Below are 18319 nucleotides of genomic sequence, written 5' to 3'. Positions count from 1 at the left end.
CTGTGAATCGCTAAAATGACTTTAAAACACTGAAATTATTATTTGCAATTAATCGCTAAAATACTGTAATGATTCATTATGAATCACTGAACAGATTTACTGTGAATCACTAAAAACAGATTAACTATGAAGAACTGAAGCAATTCACTTTGAATCGATTATTTGTGGCCTTGAGTAGCAGTTCATTTGATGTCATTTTTGTAGCAAAATATTTACTGAAACATAGTTGCTGTTTTTTTCAGTTACAGAATTTTGCATGTTCTCTACTTTTATTATTTTCAGTTTCAACATAGCTTCCCAAACACTGTTAGTCACAACTCAGGTTTAATTTGTCTATACTGTATTTTTTTCTGTAGTGTTGTGAATCAATGAGTACCTGTCAGGTTCTCCAGAGAAGTATGGATGGATTTGCTGCACAGGCCTGTTCGTTCTCTTCTTTCCTCCACTCCTGCCATAAGCCCAGTCTTATCAATTTCTGTTTGAGACTTACTGTATAAAGTGACAGAACAACCTGCTAGTTTAGAGCCAAATAGAGTCTGATGGAGTATCTAGGATAATGCATTCAAGTTATCATAAAGGTGTCACCTGTACATGAATGGGGCGACAGTGGCCGTGTTGGGATGGTTGTATTGTTGTTGGAGCTGTGTAAGTTGTACACTGACCATATTGCTGTCTGTTGAGTGGGTCTGAGCACCAAGAGTGAGATCTTGGCAACTTTTCCCCTCTGGAAATGGTAAGCTAGAAGTCGAGCTGTAGTTTCTGTTGTCTTTCTGCTCTTTATGCACAGACAGACCTCCTATCTTTCCATTCCGTAACCGTTCTCCCTCCGCACCACAAGGGGGCGATGCTACTGTCTTATTTGCAGCTGAAGCCTTTCCTCCCTGGCTTGGTTTAGGAATCCCACTCATGGCTGATTTGGCTTTGCTTCCGTTGGGAACAGACTTCTTAGTCTCGGGTGTAACATGTCCATCGGTTCTGGTATCTCCTTTTAGATGTTCAGGTTCTGTAACAGGAAGCTGTTTGAGCTTGTCTTTCTCTTTAGGCTTTGACTTCTCTTTAACTTTTTCGGTCGCTTTTGCCGAGGCTATTTTGGGTGCTAAAGCCCTTCCGAGCGTCAACTGTGCAATACCCTTCAGCGCTAGCTTGGGACTTGAGCTACCAGAACTGCTGGGGGTGACAGGCCTTTGGTTTCCAACGTGGGCTTCAGGGTGTATGGGGCAAATCTGACCTTCTTCTGGTTCTACAGCACTGACGTCCTCTGTACTGACAACCTTGGAGGTTCTGGAACCAGTTTTGCTGTTGAAGAGCTTGAGCTTTTCCAGCATGGACGTCTGGGCGATCACCTTAGGAGGAACCTCAAGAGAATCTGGGGGTGGTTGTTTAACCATGACCATGGAGGATGTAGCAGTGTGTTTTGCACTGAGCGACTTGCTTCTCCAGGGTTTAGAGGTGCTGGTGCAGCTGGGTGGAGGAATAGAAGAGCTGATTGGTCCATGATCAGCCATTATGGGTGATGGTGTGGTTTTCTCTGCAAATTCAAGATGAAATATAACATTTCAGAAGGTCTTCATCACAACCGTACATGTGCTTTGCAAAATATGCTAAAAATTTCTCATATTGGTGAAGACCAAGGATCTCTAATTTCCATTTCTTTCACTCTGTGAGGTTTCTGAAACTGTACTTAATCTAAACAAATAGTATTTTTATTTAATGACAGAATTGTTAAAATATTATTTTGAAGGTTTGCAAAAATATTCCAAATGTTATATAATTATTATATAATGTAAAATTAATTGGTAAATTGTAAAAAAGTAAAATAAAATAAAAAACTATGTAAATTGAATAATGTTTAAAGGGATAGTTAACCCAAAAATGAAAATTCTGTCATTAATTACGCACCCGCATGTAGTTCCAAACCCGTAAGACTTTCATTCATTTTCAGAACACAAATTAAGATATTTTTGACCCTGCATAGACAGCAATGCAATTGTCCATTCCTCTCTTTTCAAACAAAGTTCACCGCATCCATGTTCTACTTCAGAATGCATCATCGTACTCTCGTGAATGCGCAGCGGGGACTGACACGGAAGATAAGAAATTGCTGAATAAAGTCATTATTTTTGTTTTCTTTGCACACAAAAAGTATTCTCGTAGCTTCATAAAATTACGGTTGAACCACTGATGTCACATGGACTATTTTAACGATGTTCTTACTACGTTTCTGGGCCTTAAATGTGGTAGTTGCATTGCTGTCTATGCAGGGTCAGAAAGCTCTTGGATTTCATCAAAAATATCTTAATTTGTGTTCCGAAGATGAACTGAGGTCTTAGGGGTTTGGAACTGCATGAGGGTGAGTAATTAATGACAGAATTTACATTTTTGGGTGAACTATCTCTTTCAGACAGGCCAAAAATTTATAAAATATATATTTTGAATTGCTTTGGGTCACTTTTTGGACATTTAACTGTAACAGGCAGTTGGCCAAGTAAAGTAGGGAGGTCAAATAGCCACTAAGGCACAGAGAAAGTGGGTCAAATCTTTCAAACGCTAGCAAGTGCAGTCAAGCTGTTGCACATAGACATTAGAAAGTGGGATGCCCATGGGAGTTTGAAAATATGATAGCGTACTGGATGAAGTGCTGAGAAAGGGAACCATGAACTATGAAGAGAAACATCTGAAGTATGTGATGTGATGTATTATATTTATTTTTGAGATAAATCCATGCTGTTTAAAAAAGGAGACTGACTGTGAAGCATTTCTTGATATTTGATACTGTGAAGAAATTATTTATAATTTCCAAGGCACAGTTGTTCATGTGACTAACAATCATTAAAGCTATTTTTCATGCTTACATTACATTTTATATTATATAAAATCAGCATGCATGAAAATTTAGCATGTGATGAAACCAAACTCTGTTCTGTTCAGTTCAATGATCTCATTCAGTATTTCCCTAATTTCATCAGTGGAAAATCAATGTTATTTCCCTGTGGTTGTTTCCTTTGTATACAATTATGAAGTTATTTACCAGCCTGTTGCATGAAAACTCAGTTTAGCATTGCTTACCTTACAGGCAGTCTGAGCAAAATTCCTAACAGTCTCATCTTCCTTGCATGTCTTCCTAACTGCTCAATCTCACTGTATAAAGTTTTGTTATGATCACTGACTTTTTTCTCTCTCTCTGCTTCTTCTGCTCTTGCCACAAGTACACTAATTAGAGCTGAATCAGTGAGCAGTAAATGCCTCTCATCATCATCATACAAACCACACACAGACATGTACATCATGCGTGTGCAAACAGGGAGAATTACTTTATATGGTTTTATGACTTTGGTTTGAATACAAAAATCCACATATTCTCAGTCACTCAACTATGTGACATGTTAGAGGGGTTATCAGCCTAAATAACTCAATGCTGAAGTAAACCGAGCCTGCCGTAATGAAACAACAGTGGGCCAAAAATGTGTCAACAACACAGCATGCAATTACACAATCATAAAACTGTGAACGCTATGAGCAGTTACCCAACTTAGAGATTGAACAAATCGAGGGCGGATGGTTTAGAGCACTCATTCTATGCAAGAAAAATGTTAAAATTAAAATATTGAAAAATTTGAGACAAAATGTTGTTGAAAAATGTCCAATAACAGATGGTTAAAAAAATAAATATAACTATGCTGTTGTCTTCATGATACTTTTATGGTTCTTTATGGGCCTTTTTGACCATAAAGTCCAAGTCCATTTCATTTGTACGCTTTTTTTCTAAGCATTTACATATTTAAAAATACCAGTTTTATTTAAAATAAATATATAAAATAAATAAATAATAAGTAAATAAATAAAAGTTTTTAGATAATATATTTACATTTTAAAAATACCAATTTTATTTTCTAAAACGAATAGTAATTATTTTTTTTATAATATATTTTATTATAAATATAAATGTTATTTTCTGACGTTTTTTTTTTAAACCAATTTGAGCAAGTAAAAGTCAGATAAATCTCTACAATTTTTCACATGTAAGCCTTATAATTCCATGGGTGTCGTGGCGTAGTGGTTAAAGATCTGGGTGAAAGGTTATAGGTTTGATTGAGCAAGGGACTTAGGGTCATTTCAAGATGGTTTTTCTTGTAACAGATATACAAACTTAATAACAGCTTTTACCAAACAACTGCTTACATACTCTTACATAAACCACATGGATAATTTCAGATTGTGTAAATGAATGCGATTAACTCACCTCTTTCATGAGCGCAGGCAGAGATTGATGGCTTTAATCGGTCACATTGGTTGAAGCTTTGGCTGCGTCTGTTGGTGTTTGAGGTTCGAGGTTTACTCTCTCCACCTGCCCTCACTGAGGGGCTCAGAAGCCTGACAAAGAGTTCAGTCAGAACAAGATCATCCTTTAAGTATTTATGCTGCAAAAACACAAGACTGGAGTGCCAATTATATAAATAAACCTCAGTGACCTTTTTATAAAATCCACATCTGATCATATGAACCAGAACAAAATGACTATTGATGGGATTCACATGCTTTTTTGGCCCTGATGACACAAGATTGGATTATGTGGAATCGCAAGATCACCAGTAGATGGTGCTGTTGTGTAGTAATATACTGGGAACATAAGGAGATGTAAATCAGGCATGGTGTGATATAGAAATGTGGAAAGCTGACCTAGAGTTCTTTTTCTGAGCAACTGAGAGTCTGACAGCTTTTTTCTGATTGGAGCCTTTTGAGGGATGACTTCAAGAGCGAGGAAAAACAAAAGAGAAAGAAAAAGGAATGGACAGAAAAGTTAAGTGTTAAGAGTTAAGAAGAAATAACCACTGAAATTAAAATTGTAAAAATGTATTTTTGTTAATTGAAATAAAGCTGATAAATTATTAAATAAAATATAAATATTAGATTAAAAACTTAAAACGTAAAAAAAAGTTGCCTTGGCAATTAACTGACATAAAATAAGTTTAAGTGGAAATACTAAAATGACAAAACCTAAAACTGAAATAAATATGAAGCTAAATAAAAATACTTAAAAAAATAAAAATGACAAAGGCACAGATAAAAATACAAAAAGTAAAAGCCAATGAAAAATATTAATAATTATTATAATAGCTATTACAAAATAATACTAAAACAACACTGAAAATAAAAGAACTGGGAAGTTAGAAATGGAAATGATAGGTTAATTGTAAAAATGTTGAGAGTGTAAAAATTTAAAAAGCTATAAAGAGTAGTTTAAGAGAATCTGAAACTTACAAATTTAATGCAGTTTTTACACAACATTGCAATTTATGCAAAAAAGTCTCAAAATCAGAATTTTTATGATTTTAAAATGTAACATGTTGGCCACTTTAGGTACTAAAAAAAAAAAAAAAATAATAGATAAATAAATAAAGGACATTTTCCTCCATCCAAATTATTTAAAGCTGATTACTGATGTGTCAATCCAGCTGCTATGGAGTCTGTCTATGAAAAAGCTACCCAGTATATGAGTTGGAGAATAATACCTGGACTGCATGTCTGTCTGAGGTTTCTGTGCACATGGGGAGGAGGTGTAGTGTTGGTGGATGGGAGAAGGACAGGGAGAGCTACAGGGAGGAGTGTGAGGAGGCAGGGCAGGAGTGGAGCATCGGTGGGCCTGGTTGTTCTGGAGCAACTGAACATTGCTGGAGGCCTGTTTCAAAGTCTGCTGCTGCTGCCGGAAACGTGACAGAGTGAAGAACAGGCCTAAAATGGCCTTCAGATTGCCATTGCGGATCTCTGGTTTGGCAGAAAAAGAATCTTGCTGACATATTGTTTCAAATATTAATGAGCACTGGCTTAGTTAAGAGTCGGCTCACCTTCAGCGCAAAGTCCCTTTATATTTACCCCTTTAGCAGCAAGGAAGCCCAGACAGGCATCAATGTTCTCAATCTGTTTAAGAGAAAAGCATGGGCATACATCAAGAGATTGCCTTCCTTGGAAAATGTGACCCCACCATAGCTGGTTTACACACTACACTCAGGTGTACAGGGCATATAATCCAACAGATGGTGCTCAATAGGGAAGATTTGTAGTTTACAACCCTGTGGGTTCGTCCTGCGGTGTTCCTGTGACATTACAATGTATATCCTGACCACTGGCGAGACGACAGACTATAGCACGCACCAGGGTTTTAAGGTCAACAAGACCTGCCATTGTCCTCACTGAGATTGTTTCTTAAAGAGACAGTTCACCCAAAAATTAAAACGCTGTCATCATTTTCTCACCCTGTTTTTCAGTCATGTATATTTTTGACATAAATGGAAGATTTTGAGTGAACAGGAACTTACTGTATAGCCTAACATATGAAATAATAGTCAGTAAAATCAATTAAAGAATAGTTTTTTCAAACCTTATGACAAATAAAACAAAAGAAGTCTGCATGCATTTTTTGTTGAGCATCATATTTGATATATTTTATGGCTCATAAAGCATGATATAGGAGAATATGGAACTAATATTCAAGAAGGAAAAAAACAGAGGTCCAAACTGAGAAAAAAATGCAGTTTGGTGCAGATGTTATTTATATGGCCAAAAAGTAAGATGAACTTCTGATAGCTTGAAATGTATAACAGTATAAAAGATTACTTGCATAAAATGCACATAAATAACAGTTGTCACTCTGTATCTTCCAGTAATGTCTTAATAAGATGTTTTTAAAGCATAGTTTTATGATGTATGGATAAACAAGTAAACCTAAGTTGATTCAGTCCAGAAAGTGTTCATCTTGAAATATTACTAACAATATAACAGTTATTTTTATGTTTACGTTATAAAAAGTAAGTGAAGATTTCATAGCAAAAAGCAACCTGAAGAAGGACGTTTTGGGAATTAAACTGAAATGCCCTTTACTTGCTAAAAAGTATAAACTATTAATCAGATGACAGAAAGGTTGTAGTAGATTGTGTACAACAGTCTTTTTGATCATCATCAGTTTTGATCATGTTGATAATTTAAACATTTGCATGTTAAATGTGACCCTGGACCACAAAACCAGTCTTAAGTGTCAATTTTTCAAAATGTATACATCATCTGAAAGCTGTATATAAATTGTTAGGATAGGACAATATTTGGCCAAGATACAACTATTTGAAAATCTGGACTCTGAGGGTGCAAAAAAAATCAAAATATTGAGAAAATCGCCTTTAAAGTTGTCCTTAGTCCTTAGCAATGCATATTACTAATCAAAAATTAAGTTTTGATATATTTACGGTAGAAAATTTACAAAGTATATTCATGGAACATGATCTTTACTTAATATCCTAATGATTTTTGGCATAAAAGAAAAATCTATAATTTTGACCCATACAATGTATTTTTGGCTATTGCTACAAATATACCCCAGCGACTTAAGACTGGTTTTGTGGTCCAGGGTCACAAATATGACAGTAGGATTCACTGGGTTAAATTTCAGAACAAAACCTTGTAATATAGAGCAGATGCCGTATGGACTACACGTATGGTGCTTTTTCTGTCCTTTTTGGAGTTGACAGTTTGTGGTTTGTTTCTTTTCCCAACACGCATTTTGAGTCTTACCATTTGAGAGCGACTCTCTGGGAATCCGTTGATATCGGCAATCTTCTCATTTGCTGAATGGAAAGATGAAAAAAAGGAATGGCACTGAATTAAAGTAACACCTATACCTGTTGGTTTTATGAAAACATCTTCGACTTTGTGTGGTAGTCAGGCTTTTGCATGTATAACAGGAATCCTCCTCTGGCAAATGTTTATTTTATTTCAGCTTAATAAAATGTTCACAACTCAGTTTGTAGCCTCATAAACCATCTACAAATTGCCCCTTTTCAGAAACTGATCTCATAAAACAGTTTCAAAACACATTCAAAATAATAAAGGTGGTGAGTTTTTTTGATGCTCATGTGTGTCCATTTCTTTCCCAGTCCTCCTCCTCTACCTCCTCATTATGGTTAGAATTACCGGTACGGTGGAGCAAAATTGTAGGTTTGATGTATTAATTTTTTTCTTAAGGAAGAGGGGGGAGGGGGGTTGTTGAATTATGGAAAATTATTTTTTATATCTTTAATCTTACCTACAACCTGAATGATTTCTGCCAACAAAACGCCATCGGCAACATCCTGTTGGAGGTCTTTAATCAGGCGTGTGTGTCCGGACTTGGCTAGGTAGTGGTTGGCCCAATCTGTATAAATCTATTCATTCAAAGAAAAATAGAAAGAGACCGAATGAGGAAAAAGCACTTAACATCAAACTTTGGGTTCAGATTTTATATGGATGAAAGACAAATGCCACATTGTGGTCCATAAGCTACCATTTAAATATTAGAGTGTGGACAGGGAAATTTTCAGGAAAACTAATATAACAGGTTGTCAAAGAAGTCTGGAATACCAAACTGTACAAATTATTTTTAAAATGGTTATAGCTGAAAAATATAATTTAATACTTCATAATACATGGTATATACAATAGTGTCCAATTAATCCAAATATTTTTTGGATTAAAAATATATTTTTAAAAAATCAGCAAATAATAATAATAATAAGAATAAATATTTTAAATAGTTTTTACTAGTGCTGTCAAACGATTAATCGCGATTAATCGCATCCAAAATAAAAGATTATGTTTACATATTTTATGTGTGTGTACTGTGTATATTTATTATGTAAATACACACTTATACAGTATATAGTTAGAAAATATTTACATGTATATATTTCTATTCATATAATTTATATTATATATAAATATATTTAATATATAAACAATTTTTTTTTTAAATATATACATGTGTGTGTATTTATATATACATAATAAATATACACGGTGCACACACAGATATTATGTAAACAAAAACTTTTATTTTGGATGCGATTAATCGTGATTAATCGTTTGACAGCCCTAGTTTTTATAAATATACACAAATTATAAAATGTCTAATAAAAATACTATATTTATTTCTGTTTTTAATTTAATAAATATTTTTAATTAAATATATACAAATAAAAAAAAAATGCCTGTCTGTTTTTATTTAAACTAAATAAAATTGATTTTATTTAAATAAATATGAAGTCTCATCAAATATTACAATTGTTGTTATTTGAATAAATATTTGAAAAAAATTATTTTAAAAATATTTATAAAATTATATGCCTAAATGAAAGAAAATGGTAGTTTGAGCAAACAATAAGACAGGACAAAGATGACAAAGTAAGACCAAGTAAAGCACATTGCATTATGTGACAATATTCCATGCAGTGTGTTCTTGTTAATACAGACTGAACTGAGTATTTTATGCATACAAAACACTATGCATGGTATATATACAGCAACATTAGCTACTATAGTACTATGCCATTCCAAAGATACCTGATGACTAGTTTGTTTTTCCATAACTATCATGCAATTACACAAAGTGAGCATCTGGGAGGCAGCACGGTCTCAAAAGGCCTAGTCTCTGACTACCACTAGTACATAGGTCAGAAATAAAGGGTTGTTGGTGTTTTGTTGCTGGTCTAGTTATGTCTAAATGGGTCTAAATAGGACAAACATATAATAAGAACTGGTGTGTCTGCACATGATGCAGATCAGAGTCAAACACGAGTTTAAAACTGGAGCCACTGCTGGTTTTAATACAGAGACTCCTTGTGAGTTCTGCAGGGGGCTGTTTGTATTTCTGCCCACAGAGCCTGGAGAACTGCTCCACCCATTCGCTGTAAACAAAAACTCTAGGCTGCGGTGGACAGCATGTGGGAATAATAATCTCGAATAATAAAAACATAGGGGAAGAGCTATGCGTAACCAGGTTTAATGTTAACATGAACAAGCATTACGTGGTTAAAGTAATAACAATAAAACAAATATAGCACATTTAACATACCAGACCACATTAGGGGTCTAAAAGACCTCCCAGTCATTTTCACAACTTGAAAAGTGTATTGATAAAGTATCAGGTTAATACTTAATCTATTCTTATGAGAACTATTTAGAAACTAACAAACAAGTAAATCATAGCAAAAAAAAAGAAAAGAACTGGTAGTGTTTTGTGTCAATAGACTAAAAAACTGTTAAATATTAGTATTATTTATAAATTATTATAGTATTTATTCATTGTCACGGTTGCCTTCTGTGGCGAAACGAAGAGACATGGGATAAACTCAAAGTAAATATCTTTAACCATCCAAGACAGGGTAAAACAAGGCAGGCAGGGACACACAGGAAACACAACATCGACGTTCAATACCGGACAAACTCATAGACAGGAACTTAAGTACATGGGGTAAATGACAAGACACACCTGGGAGCAATCAACAATCAAACACATGGGAAAACCAAATGAACATAACAAACTATAATGAGGACAGGAACATAACCAAATAAGGGCATATAGAAACAGGAGGCAGGAACAGAGAAACAAAAACAAAACAAAAATAGACCATAAACGTGACATTACTCCCTCCTCCTGAAAGGCGCGTCCTGCGCCGTAACAATTACACCGTTGAGGGCGGGGGGGGGGCGCCCTGGAGGCTGGTGCAGGACGGGGACAAGGAAGGCCTCCAGGGCGGATCAGACGGTTTGGGAGGCCATGGTGGAGCAGGGAGCTCGGGAGCAGGAGCCCTCCGTGGGCTTAACTCGGGAACTGGAGACCTCACTGGGCTAAACTCGGGGGATGGAGCGAGCTCTGGGGCTGGAGCCCACAGTCCCTTCCTCCGTAATCTCCTCTTTTGGGCTGAGGAGAGGGAGATGACCGGCGGGCTTGACATCGGCGTGGCCGGCGGGCTTGTGGGAGCCGCAGCCGGCGGGTTTTTCTTCGGAGCGGCCGGCGGGCTTGAGTGAGCCGCGGCCGGCGGGCTTGACAACGGTGCAGCCGGCGGGCTTGTCTTCGGAGCAGCCGACAGGCTTAACAACGGCGCGGCGAAGCATGCGGCGGTTTCCATGCCGCGGGGGAAACACAGGAAAACAAAAGAAAAAATTTTCAAAAACCGGAAAACAAAACGGGGAGAAGGAGCACCGCTTACTGCTGTGCTGGTCCTGTATTCTGTCACGGTTGCCTTCTGTGGTGAAACGAAGAACGAGGAGACGTGGGATAAACTCAAAGTAAATGTCTTTAATCATCCAAGACGGGGTAAAACAAGGCAGGCAGGGACACACAGGAAACACAACATCGACGTTCAATACCGGACAAACTCAGATAACACAGACAGGAACTTAAGTACATGGGGTAATTGACAAGACACACCTGGGAGCAATCAACAATCAAACACACGGGAAAACCAAATGAACATAACGAACTATAATGAGGACAGGAACATAACCAAATAAGGGCATACAGAAACAGGAGACAGGAACAGAGGGAAAACAAAACAAAAAACAGACCATAAACGTGACATTCATATTTTGACATCTTTAATTTTTAGCAATAAATTAGTTTTAATTTTAGTAATTTTATGTGCTTTTGTCATTTTTATTCTCTTTTCAAATAATTCTATTTAATTTACTTGTATTTTTAACTCACTTATTTCAGTTTCTTTAATTTTTTTAATTACATTTTTAATTTTCCAAGTTTTTCATCTAATATTTACATTTTATTTTAGCTTTATTTCAATTACTGAAACCAGTTTTTAATAGTTTTAGTTAAAAGTAACAGTACTGCTAAAAAAGATACTTCCAAAAAAGTATCATGGTTTTGTTACACATTTACCATGCTAATGCCATTTGAAGTATCACAAAACTTAGAGGACCACGTAAATACAAAATTTCAGTATGATTACAGTAATCATTCAGTACTAAATCAAAGTACTATGGTAAATTCACACCAAATCACTAAACCAAACTATGGTACCACCAAAGCACTTTTTGCTAAAACAGAGCAAACCTGCCGCACTACATTTCTTCATTTAAGTTTCAAGATAAATTCAACAAAAATAAGCAATTAAATTGGTGTAGGACAATTTAGAGAGCAAAAAGCAGTCCCTAAACTTATGTAATGGACTTTCCATTCCTCATCATTTTTGGTCATTTCAATCATTTCCAAACAGAAAAAGCAGATATTTAACAAACTAGTAACTGCAATCGTCACGTTGTTTTACAAGGCAGTCAACCGTGTCTGAAACAGCAACCTAATCCTTACACTAGCACAGTCCCAAAACAAATTTAGTGCCATTTTCTTTAAAGTGAAGCATTTTCCAGCTTCCTGGCCAGAACAAAGAGGGACAGAGGTGCAGTGTAAGGGCATGGCAGTATATTAGTAGCAGTGTTTGCTGAATGGTGCCCACTACTGGCCTCTGGGATTGGTGTGTGTGGCCTCCATATGGCCAAATGCCCACCTGCAGTGCGGCTCACCGCTACTAATGGAGCACTGTAGTAAAACCTCCATGACCGTGTCTATGTGTGCGTGTGCGCTGTAATTACAGGCCAACTGGCTGAGCTTTTCATTCTAGCCCGCCACATGAAGAACTTGGCTCTTCACTGCCTTTAAGGCTCTACTGAACGTATGAATCTATATAAACACATGTACACACACACACGCAAAGACATGAACGTACACACCCCTGCCGTGGACCAAAGGAAGAACATTGCGATTTTCACCGACGATTTGCTCTGACCAGGTCAGCAGGAGCTATTCTTATAAAGCATAATATTTTTAACGCGTAAATATATAAACACATGAGCTTTCAGTGGGGAGCTCTACAAACAGAAGTTACAATGGTGGTAATGTGGCCAAAGTGAAACTGTTTCTAAAACATGAATACAACTGACACGCATATTGTGGTGTAGTGGTATTCCTACATCATCCCTACAGTTGTTGCAGATCAAGTCATTGTGGAATATAGGCACAACGCATTAACAAGCTCTGAAAAGTTTGAATTTCAACATGACAAACTACAAAAATATTCTCTAGTTTTTTTTTTTTCTGTTCATTAACATTCCAATAGCAACTTGCATTGAAGCCAGATTCTGCTATAGATTAAAAAAAGAAGTAAATAATTGTTATTGTTACATTGTGAGATTTAAAGTCACAACTACGAAAAAAGAAGCTGTGAGATATCAAGTCACACTGTGAGAAATACTCACATTGTGAGAAATAAAGTTGCAGTTATGAGATAAAGTCTGTACTCTGAGAAATAAGTCATTGTGAGATTTAATGCTGCAATAGTGAAATATGAGAAACAAATCCATTGTTTTTAGACACAACATTGCAAGTATGAGAAATGAAGTTGTAATTGTGAGATAAAATTGAGATGATATTGTAGATATAAAGTTGCAATTACATGAGACAAAACACACAGTAAGATATAAAGTCGCAATTATGAGAAACAGTCACAACTGTAAGATAATCACATTGCGAGAATATAAAGTTCAAATTATGAGAAACAAAGTCACATTGCAAGATATAAAGTTGCAAGTATAAGAAAAAGTTGCAATTGTGAGATATAGTTGAAATTACGAGAAAAAGTCGCAATTGTTGTGAGATATAGTCACATTGCAAGATATAGTTGCAAGTATAAGAAACAATCGTAATTGTGAGATATAAAGTCACAATTACTAGAAAAAGTTGTAATTGTGAGATATAGTCACATTGCAAGATATAGTTGCAAGTATAAGAAACAATCGTAATTGTGAGATATAAAGTCACAATTACTAGAAAAAGTTGTAATTGTGAGATATAGTCACATTGCAAGATATAGTTGCAAGTATAAGAAACGATCGCAATTTTGAGGTATAAAGTCACAATTAAGAGAAACAAAGTCCTAATTGTGAGATAGTCTCATTCCAAGATATAAAGTTGCAAGTAAAACAAAACGTTGCAATTGCGAGACAGAACATCACAATTACGAGAAACAAAGTCGTTATTGTGAGATATAGTCTCACTGCAAGATATAAAGTTGCAAGTATAACAAAAAGTCACAATTGTGAGATATAACATCGCAATTACGAGAAACAAAGTCATTATTGTGAGATATAGTCACGCTTCAAGATATAAAGTTGCAATTATGAAAAGCAAAGTTCCACTGCTGCACGATATAAAGTAGCAAGTATAAGAAAAAGTCACAATTGTGAGATATAAAGTCGCAATTATGAGAAACAGTCACAACTGTAAGATAATCACATTGCGAGAATATAAAGTTCAGATTATGAGAAACAAAGTCACATTGCAAGATATAAAGTTGCAAGTATAAGAAAAAGTCGCAATTGTGAGATATAGTTGAAATTACGAGAAAAAGTCACAATTGTTGTGAGATATAGTCACATTGCAAGATGTAGTTGCAATTATAAGAAACAATCGTAATTGTGAGATATAAAGTCACAATTACTAGAAAAAGTCGTAATTGTGAGATATAGTCACATTGCAAGATATAGTTGCAAGTATAAGAAACGATCGCAATTTTGAGGTATAAAGTCACAATTAAGAGAAACAAAGTCCTAATTGTGAGATAGTCTCATTCCAAGATATAAAGTTGCAAGTACAAGAAAACGTTGCAATTGCGAGACAGAACATCACAATTACGAGAAACAAAGTCGTTAATTGTGAGATATAGTCTCACTGCAAGATATAAAGTTGCAAGTATAACAAAAAGTCGCAATTGTGAGATATAACATCGCAATTACGAGAAACAAAGTCATTATTGTGAGATATAGTCACGCTTCAAGATATAAAGTTGCAATTATGAAAAGCAAAGTTCCACTGCTGCACGATATAAAGTAGCAAGTATAAGAAAAAGTCACAATTGTGAGATATAAAGTCGCAGTTATGAGAAACAGTCATAATTGTGAGATACAGTCACACTGCAAGATATAAATCTGCAATTATGAGAAACAAAGCCAAAAAGAAAGACAAAGTCGTAATTATGAGAAACAAGGCTGCAATTCTGAGATATTCTGAGATAAAAAAAAGTCACAACTATAATAGTAGATATTATTTCTGATGTGGTCAATCTATGGTACCATGAAGACAAAAAAAGCAACAAGTACAATCTTTAATAATTACTATTTTTGTTATTACTATACTAAGTATAAACTAAGTATCCACTGTCTGTGTGGAATCAAACTATCCAAGGAAGATCATCCAATAGAACAAGAATCAATGCAATCACAAAGCCACATACAAATTAAGCATCAGCATTCCAACCTGAGGGTCTTCTGATGTTTCTTTGGTGGTCTGGTTCTTTTTCTGTAAAGTCGCACTGCTTTGACTTTGCTGCCTGTAGATGGGAGACTTCAGGGTGATGAGGCTGGGCTGCACAGGCTTCTGGTGGGTCGCTACCCTGGCTGGAATGGGTAGAGCGGTGCCATGCACAGGTTTGGGCAGTTCCGACTTCATCTTGGAGGCAACTAGAATAGCAGGCATCTTCTTATGCTTTTACATCCAACCACGCAGACACTGGCACAAAGTTGTCTGGTTACAACCAAAGGCTTGGAGCAACCGCACATGCTGACTTAACAGCTGGAGCAATGCGGTGAGAAGTGTGTCCACAAACTCACATTCATACAGCACTGGGAAGCTCGATTACACACAAAGGTCTTGCAAAACCTTCTAATAATATGATTTTCCCATGACAATCGGCCAAATCCTTCCCCGTCATCAGCATCTTCTGTGTTTTTCTTGTCCAATGAAGCTCTTACTCCATGTACGACTTGAGATCTAGACTCCGCCCGCCACCTGCTCCTAGTTCCACAGCAGCGAGGAGTCGCTCAATATAGCCCAGCGCAGCCGCTGCTGAGAAGCAAACACACTCTGGCAGGCAGAAATCACAGATAAGTGGGAAGGCAGGATGCAATTTGTTGTCAGAGCAAAAGGAAACTTACAGTTTGTACACGGAAGTGTTACCAGCCTCCAGATGCAGTGGCAACAAGGCGATACTCTCAAGCTTGAGAAGGATTAACAAGCCATTAGCAAGACAGCAGATGTGTCTTATGGGAAAACTCAACGCTAACACCCCTGGGTGACAGCCTAATCAGACATAATATCACCCTTCTCGCCAATGCACGGGAGAAATGGACCATTAGCAAGCAAAGAAGAAAAGTCTTGCATTAGTTCACAGCTTTTTAAACGTTTTAATGTCACAGACCCCCAAATATGATGCTAAAAAATGGCAGCTTTGTATTTTGATTAAATATAAAGACCCATTTAAACTGTGGGGGAAAAAAGTGAAAAACTTTTAAATAATATCTGGAAATATTAAGTTGACAATCTATCTTTTTTTATGCACACTGTTAGATATATAAATCTGAAGAGAAATATAGGGCTGTCAACACATTAAAATAATTGTGAACAATCTTAATCATCAATATAAAATAACATATATATTAAATAAAATGTAAATAAATTTAAATTAAAAAAAAATCTATAGATTTTTTTTTCTGAACTTCTCTTGAGTCCTTTTCTTGAGTTCTAATTGTGTTCTAAGGAAACCCAAATTGATGCTGTTTAACAATCTGGCTGTACAATCATAACTAACTACAAGTTGATTTAATTGTAGCAAAATGTTAAGAAGAATCAGTTGTCAAACAACAAAGCAGTTTACCCACTGCCAAAAACATCTATTAAGCATTATTAAAATCAGTAAAAGACCAAAATGGCCTCAAATTCTAAGTATTTTACTTGCAGTTAAACTGATGTATGCGGTTTTACCATTCTAGAAATATTAAGTCTCGTTCGCCCTGTTTTTCAGAAGTCGCTGAATTCCCATGCCCGGTCGCGTTTCTAACAGCATGCTGAGAGAGGGAGCGTTTGGTTATTCATGCAGGCCGAGCTGAGGCTTTGGGAGGATGAAATTCTGTTGGAGCAGCAGTTTTGAGTGTCTGCAGATTGAACCCAATAATCCCTGCGGGGACGAGTGAAACCCACTGCCTCTCTGCAGCCTGGCACTGATGCATTGTGTCCTCTGAGAACCACTGTCCACTGACTCCAAAACTATGTTGAATGTGCAAAAATTGAGATGATGCCAGGCCAGCAAGGACCTGATATATTAACTACTGCTAAACTGATACCTCTTACCCAATGTTTTCTTGTAAACAGGAATAAAAATGGGTGATATCACAAGTTCACCTCAACAGGTACAAAAGTTTGTGATTTCTGCACCACTAATGTCACCAAAACCCCCTCGTCTTCCATTGGATGAACAAACAGATAGTGTTGGCATGTTGGACTCTTTCAGATCCTTAAAACAGTACTGAGAATCAAGCAGATGATGTTGTAATAAACCTACCGCAGGAATGGTGGGTGGTAGGTGCAGGTTGCTAGGTTGAGGCTTTGACAAACACACGTGCAACCACAACACACAGCAAGGCATCAGTTTTACAGACCCATGTTGTTAAACTGGATTTGATCATTGAAACCACAAGAACACTTCTTGAAGGCATACTACTTTTGGATGCCAACATCCACAACAGAAGATGCCCAGAAGTACATGCCCAATCAATTTCACCCACATTTCATTTTTAAAGATGGTCCTTAATGCACTTTAGATATGGAAATGATCAGTTTTCCCATAATTATAGATCTGGGCCAGTAACTGAAAGGTTGCAAGTTCAAATCCCAATTTTAAACTTTACTTGTTGAACGAATGAATGAATGAATGAATGAATGAATGAATGAATGTAAAATGAGAAAAATGTAAATAATTGACAAAACAAATTAAATTAAAATACACTTCCATTACTCCAAAATTAATTAAAACATAAAACATTCAGATGACTGGTGAAAAATGTCCAAATTAACCTGAATTCACCCTCATAGAATAGGCCCGGAAACCAGCGGCGCCCCTGTAGATACCGAATATATTGTAATTTTTTTATTTTTTTTATTCCATCATTATCATAAAAAATTAAAATGCCACTAGATGCACCAGAAATGTAATGCTGACATTTAACAGCATAAACACTGAAACTGAAATTAAACACTAAATCCAATTCCAGAACACTGTAACAAACACATTAACAAAAACTAAGCTAAATTGAGAGTACAAATGGATAGAAAAATAGAAATAGAAACCATAACGAGCCTGGTTATAATCAAATTTCTCACACCTTATCCACCTAGGAGTTATATTTTCTGTAACAAAATCGAGGAAAAACCGAGTCATTTCAAGTCAAGTCAAGTCAAGTCAAGTCTGCTTTATTGTCAACTCTGTAGAAGGTGTACATGATGGGGGCCGGGGCTCTGGCTCTTCTTAGTTTGCGGAGGAAGTAGAGACGCTGCTGTGCTTTTCAACAGGTATCTGCACGAACGCAACAAATGGATAGCTATCCGATCAGAGAAAACGCATGAAGTGACCAGGTGTAAACAGGCCCATTTTCTCTCTAAAGACCAGAGAAAGTCAGT

At 36.2% G+C, this 18319-nt stretch overlaps 1 protein-coding gene across 4 annotated transcripts in view; it reads right to left on the bottom strand.

Moving 5' to 3' along the window:
- Positions 1–15774, bottom strand: part of LOC107686659 (neuron navigator 2-like) — a 76672-nt gene extending 60898 nt beyond the window's left edge. For 3 of the 4 annotated variants that reach the window (XM_016483741.1, XM_016483742.1, XM_016483743.1), the window contains exons 1-9: positions 15125–15774; positions 8072–8189; positions 7561–7613; positions 5844–5916; positions 5511–5763; positions 4678–4746; positions 4241–4371; positions 586–1528; positions 377–489 (exon numbers count right to left, since the gene is read on the bottom strand). In XM_016483741.1, coding sequence (XP_016339227.1) covers positions 377–489; positions 586–1528; positions 4241–4371; positions 4678–4746; positions 5511–5763; positions 5844–5916; positions 7561–7613; positions 8072–8189; positions 15125–15343 — 1972 coding nt within the window. In that variant the 5' untranslated portion in view covers positions 15344–15774. The remainder of the gene's footprint in view (positions 1–376; positions 490–585; positions 1529–4240; positions 4372–4677; positions 4747–5510; positions 5764–5843; positions 5917–7560; positions 7614–8071; positions 8190–15124) is intronic. The other variant, XM_016483745.1, reaches the window with a different exon arrangement.
- Positions 15775–18319: the final 2545 nt, after the last annotated feature.

Source organism: Sinocyclocheilus anshuiensis, unplaced genomic scaffold (genome assembly GCF_001515605.1).
Source record: "Sinocyclocheilus anshuiensis isolate Anshui unplaced genomic scaffold, SAMN03320099.WGS_v1.1 scaffold1102, whole genome shotgun sequence".
NCBI lineage: Eukaryota > Metazoa > Chordata > Actinopteri > Cypriniformes > Cyprinidae > Sinocyclocheilus > Sinocyclocheilus anshuiensis.
The sequence above is the reverse complement of the archived record's forward strand: the minus strand, read 5'-3'. Positions and strand labels throughout refer to the sequence as shown.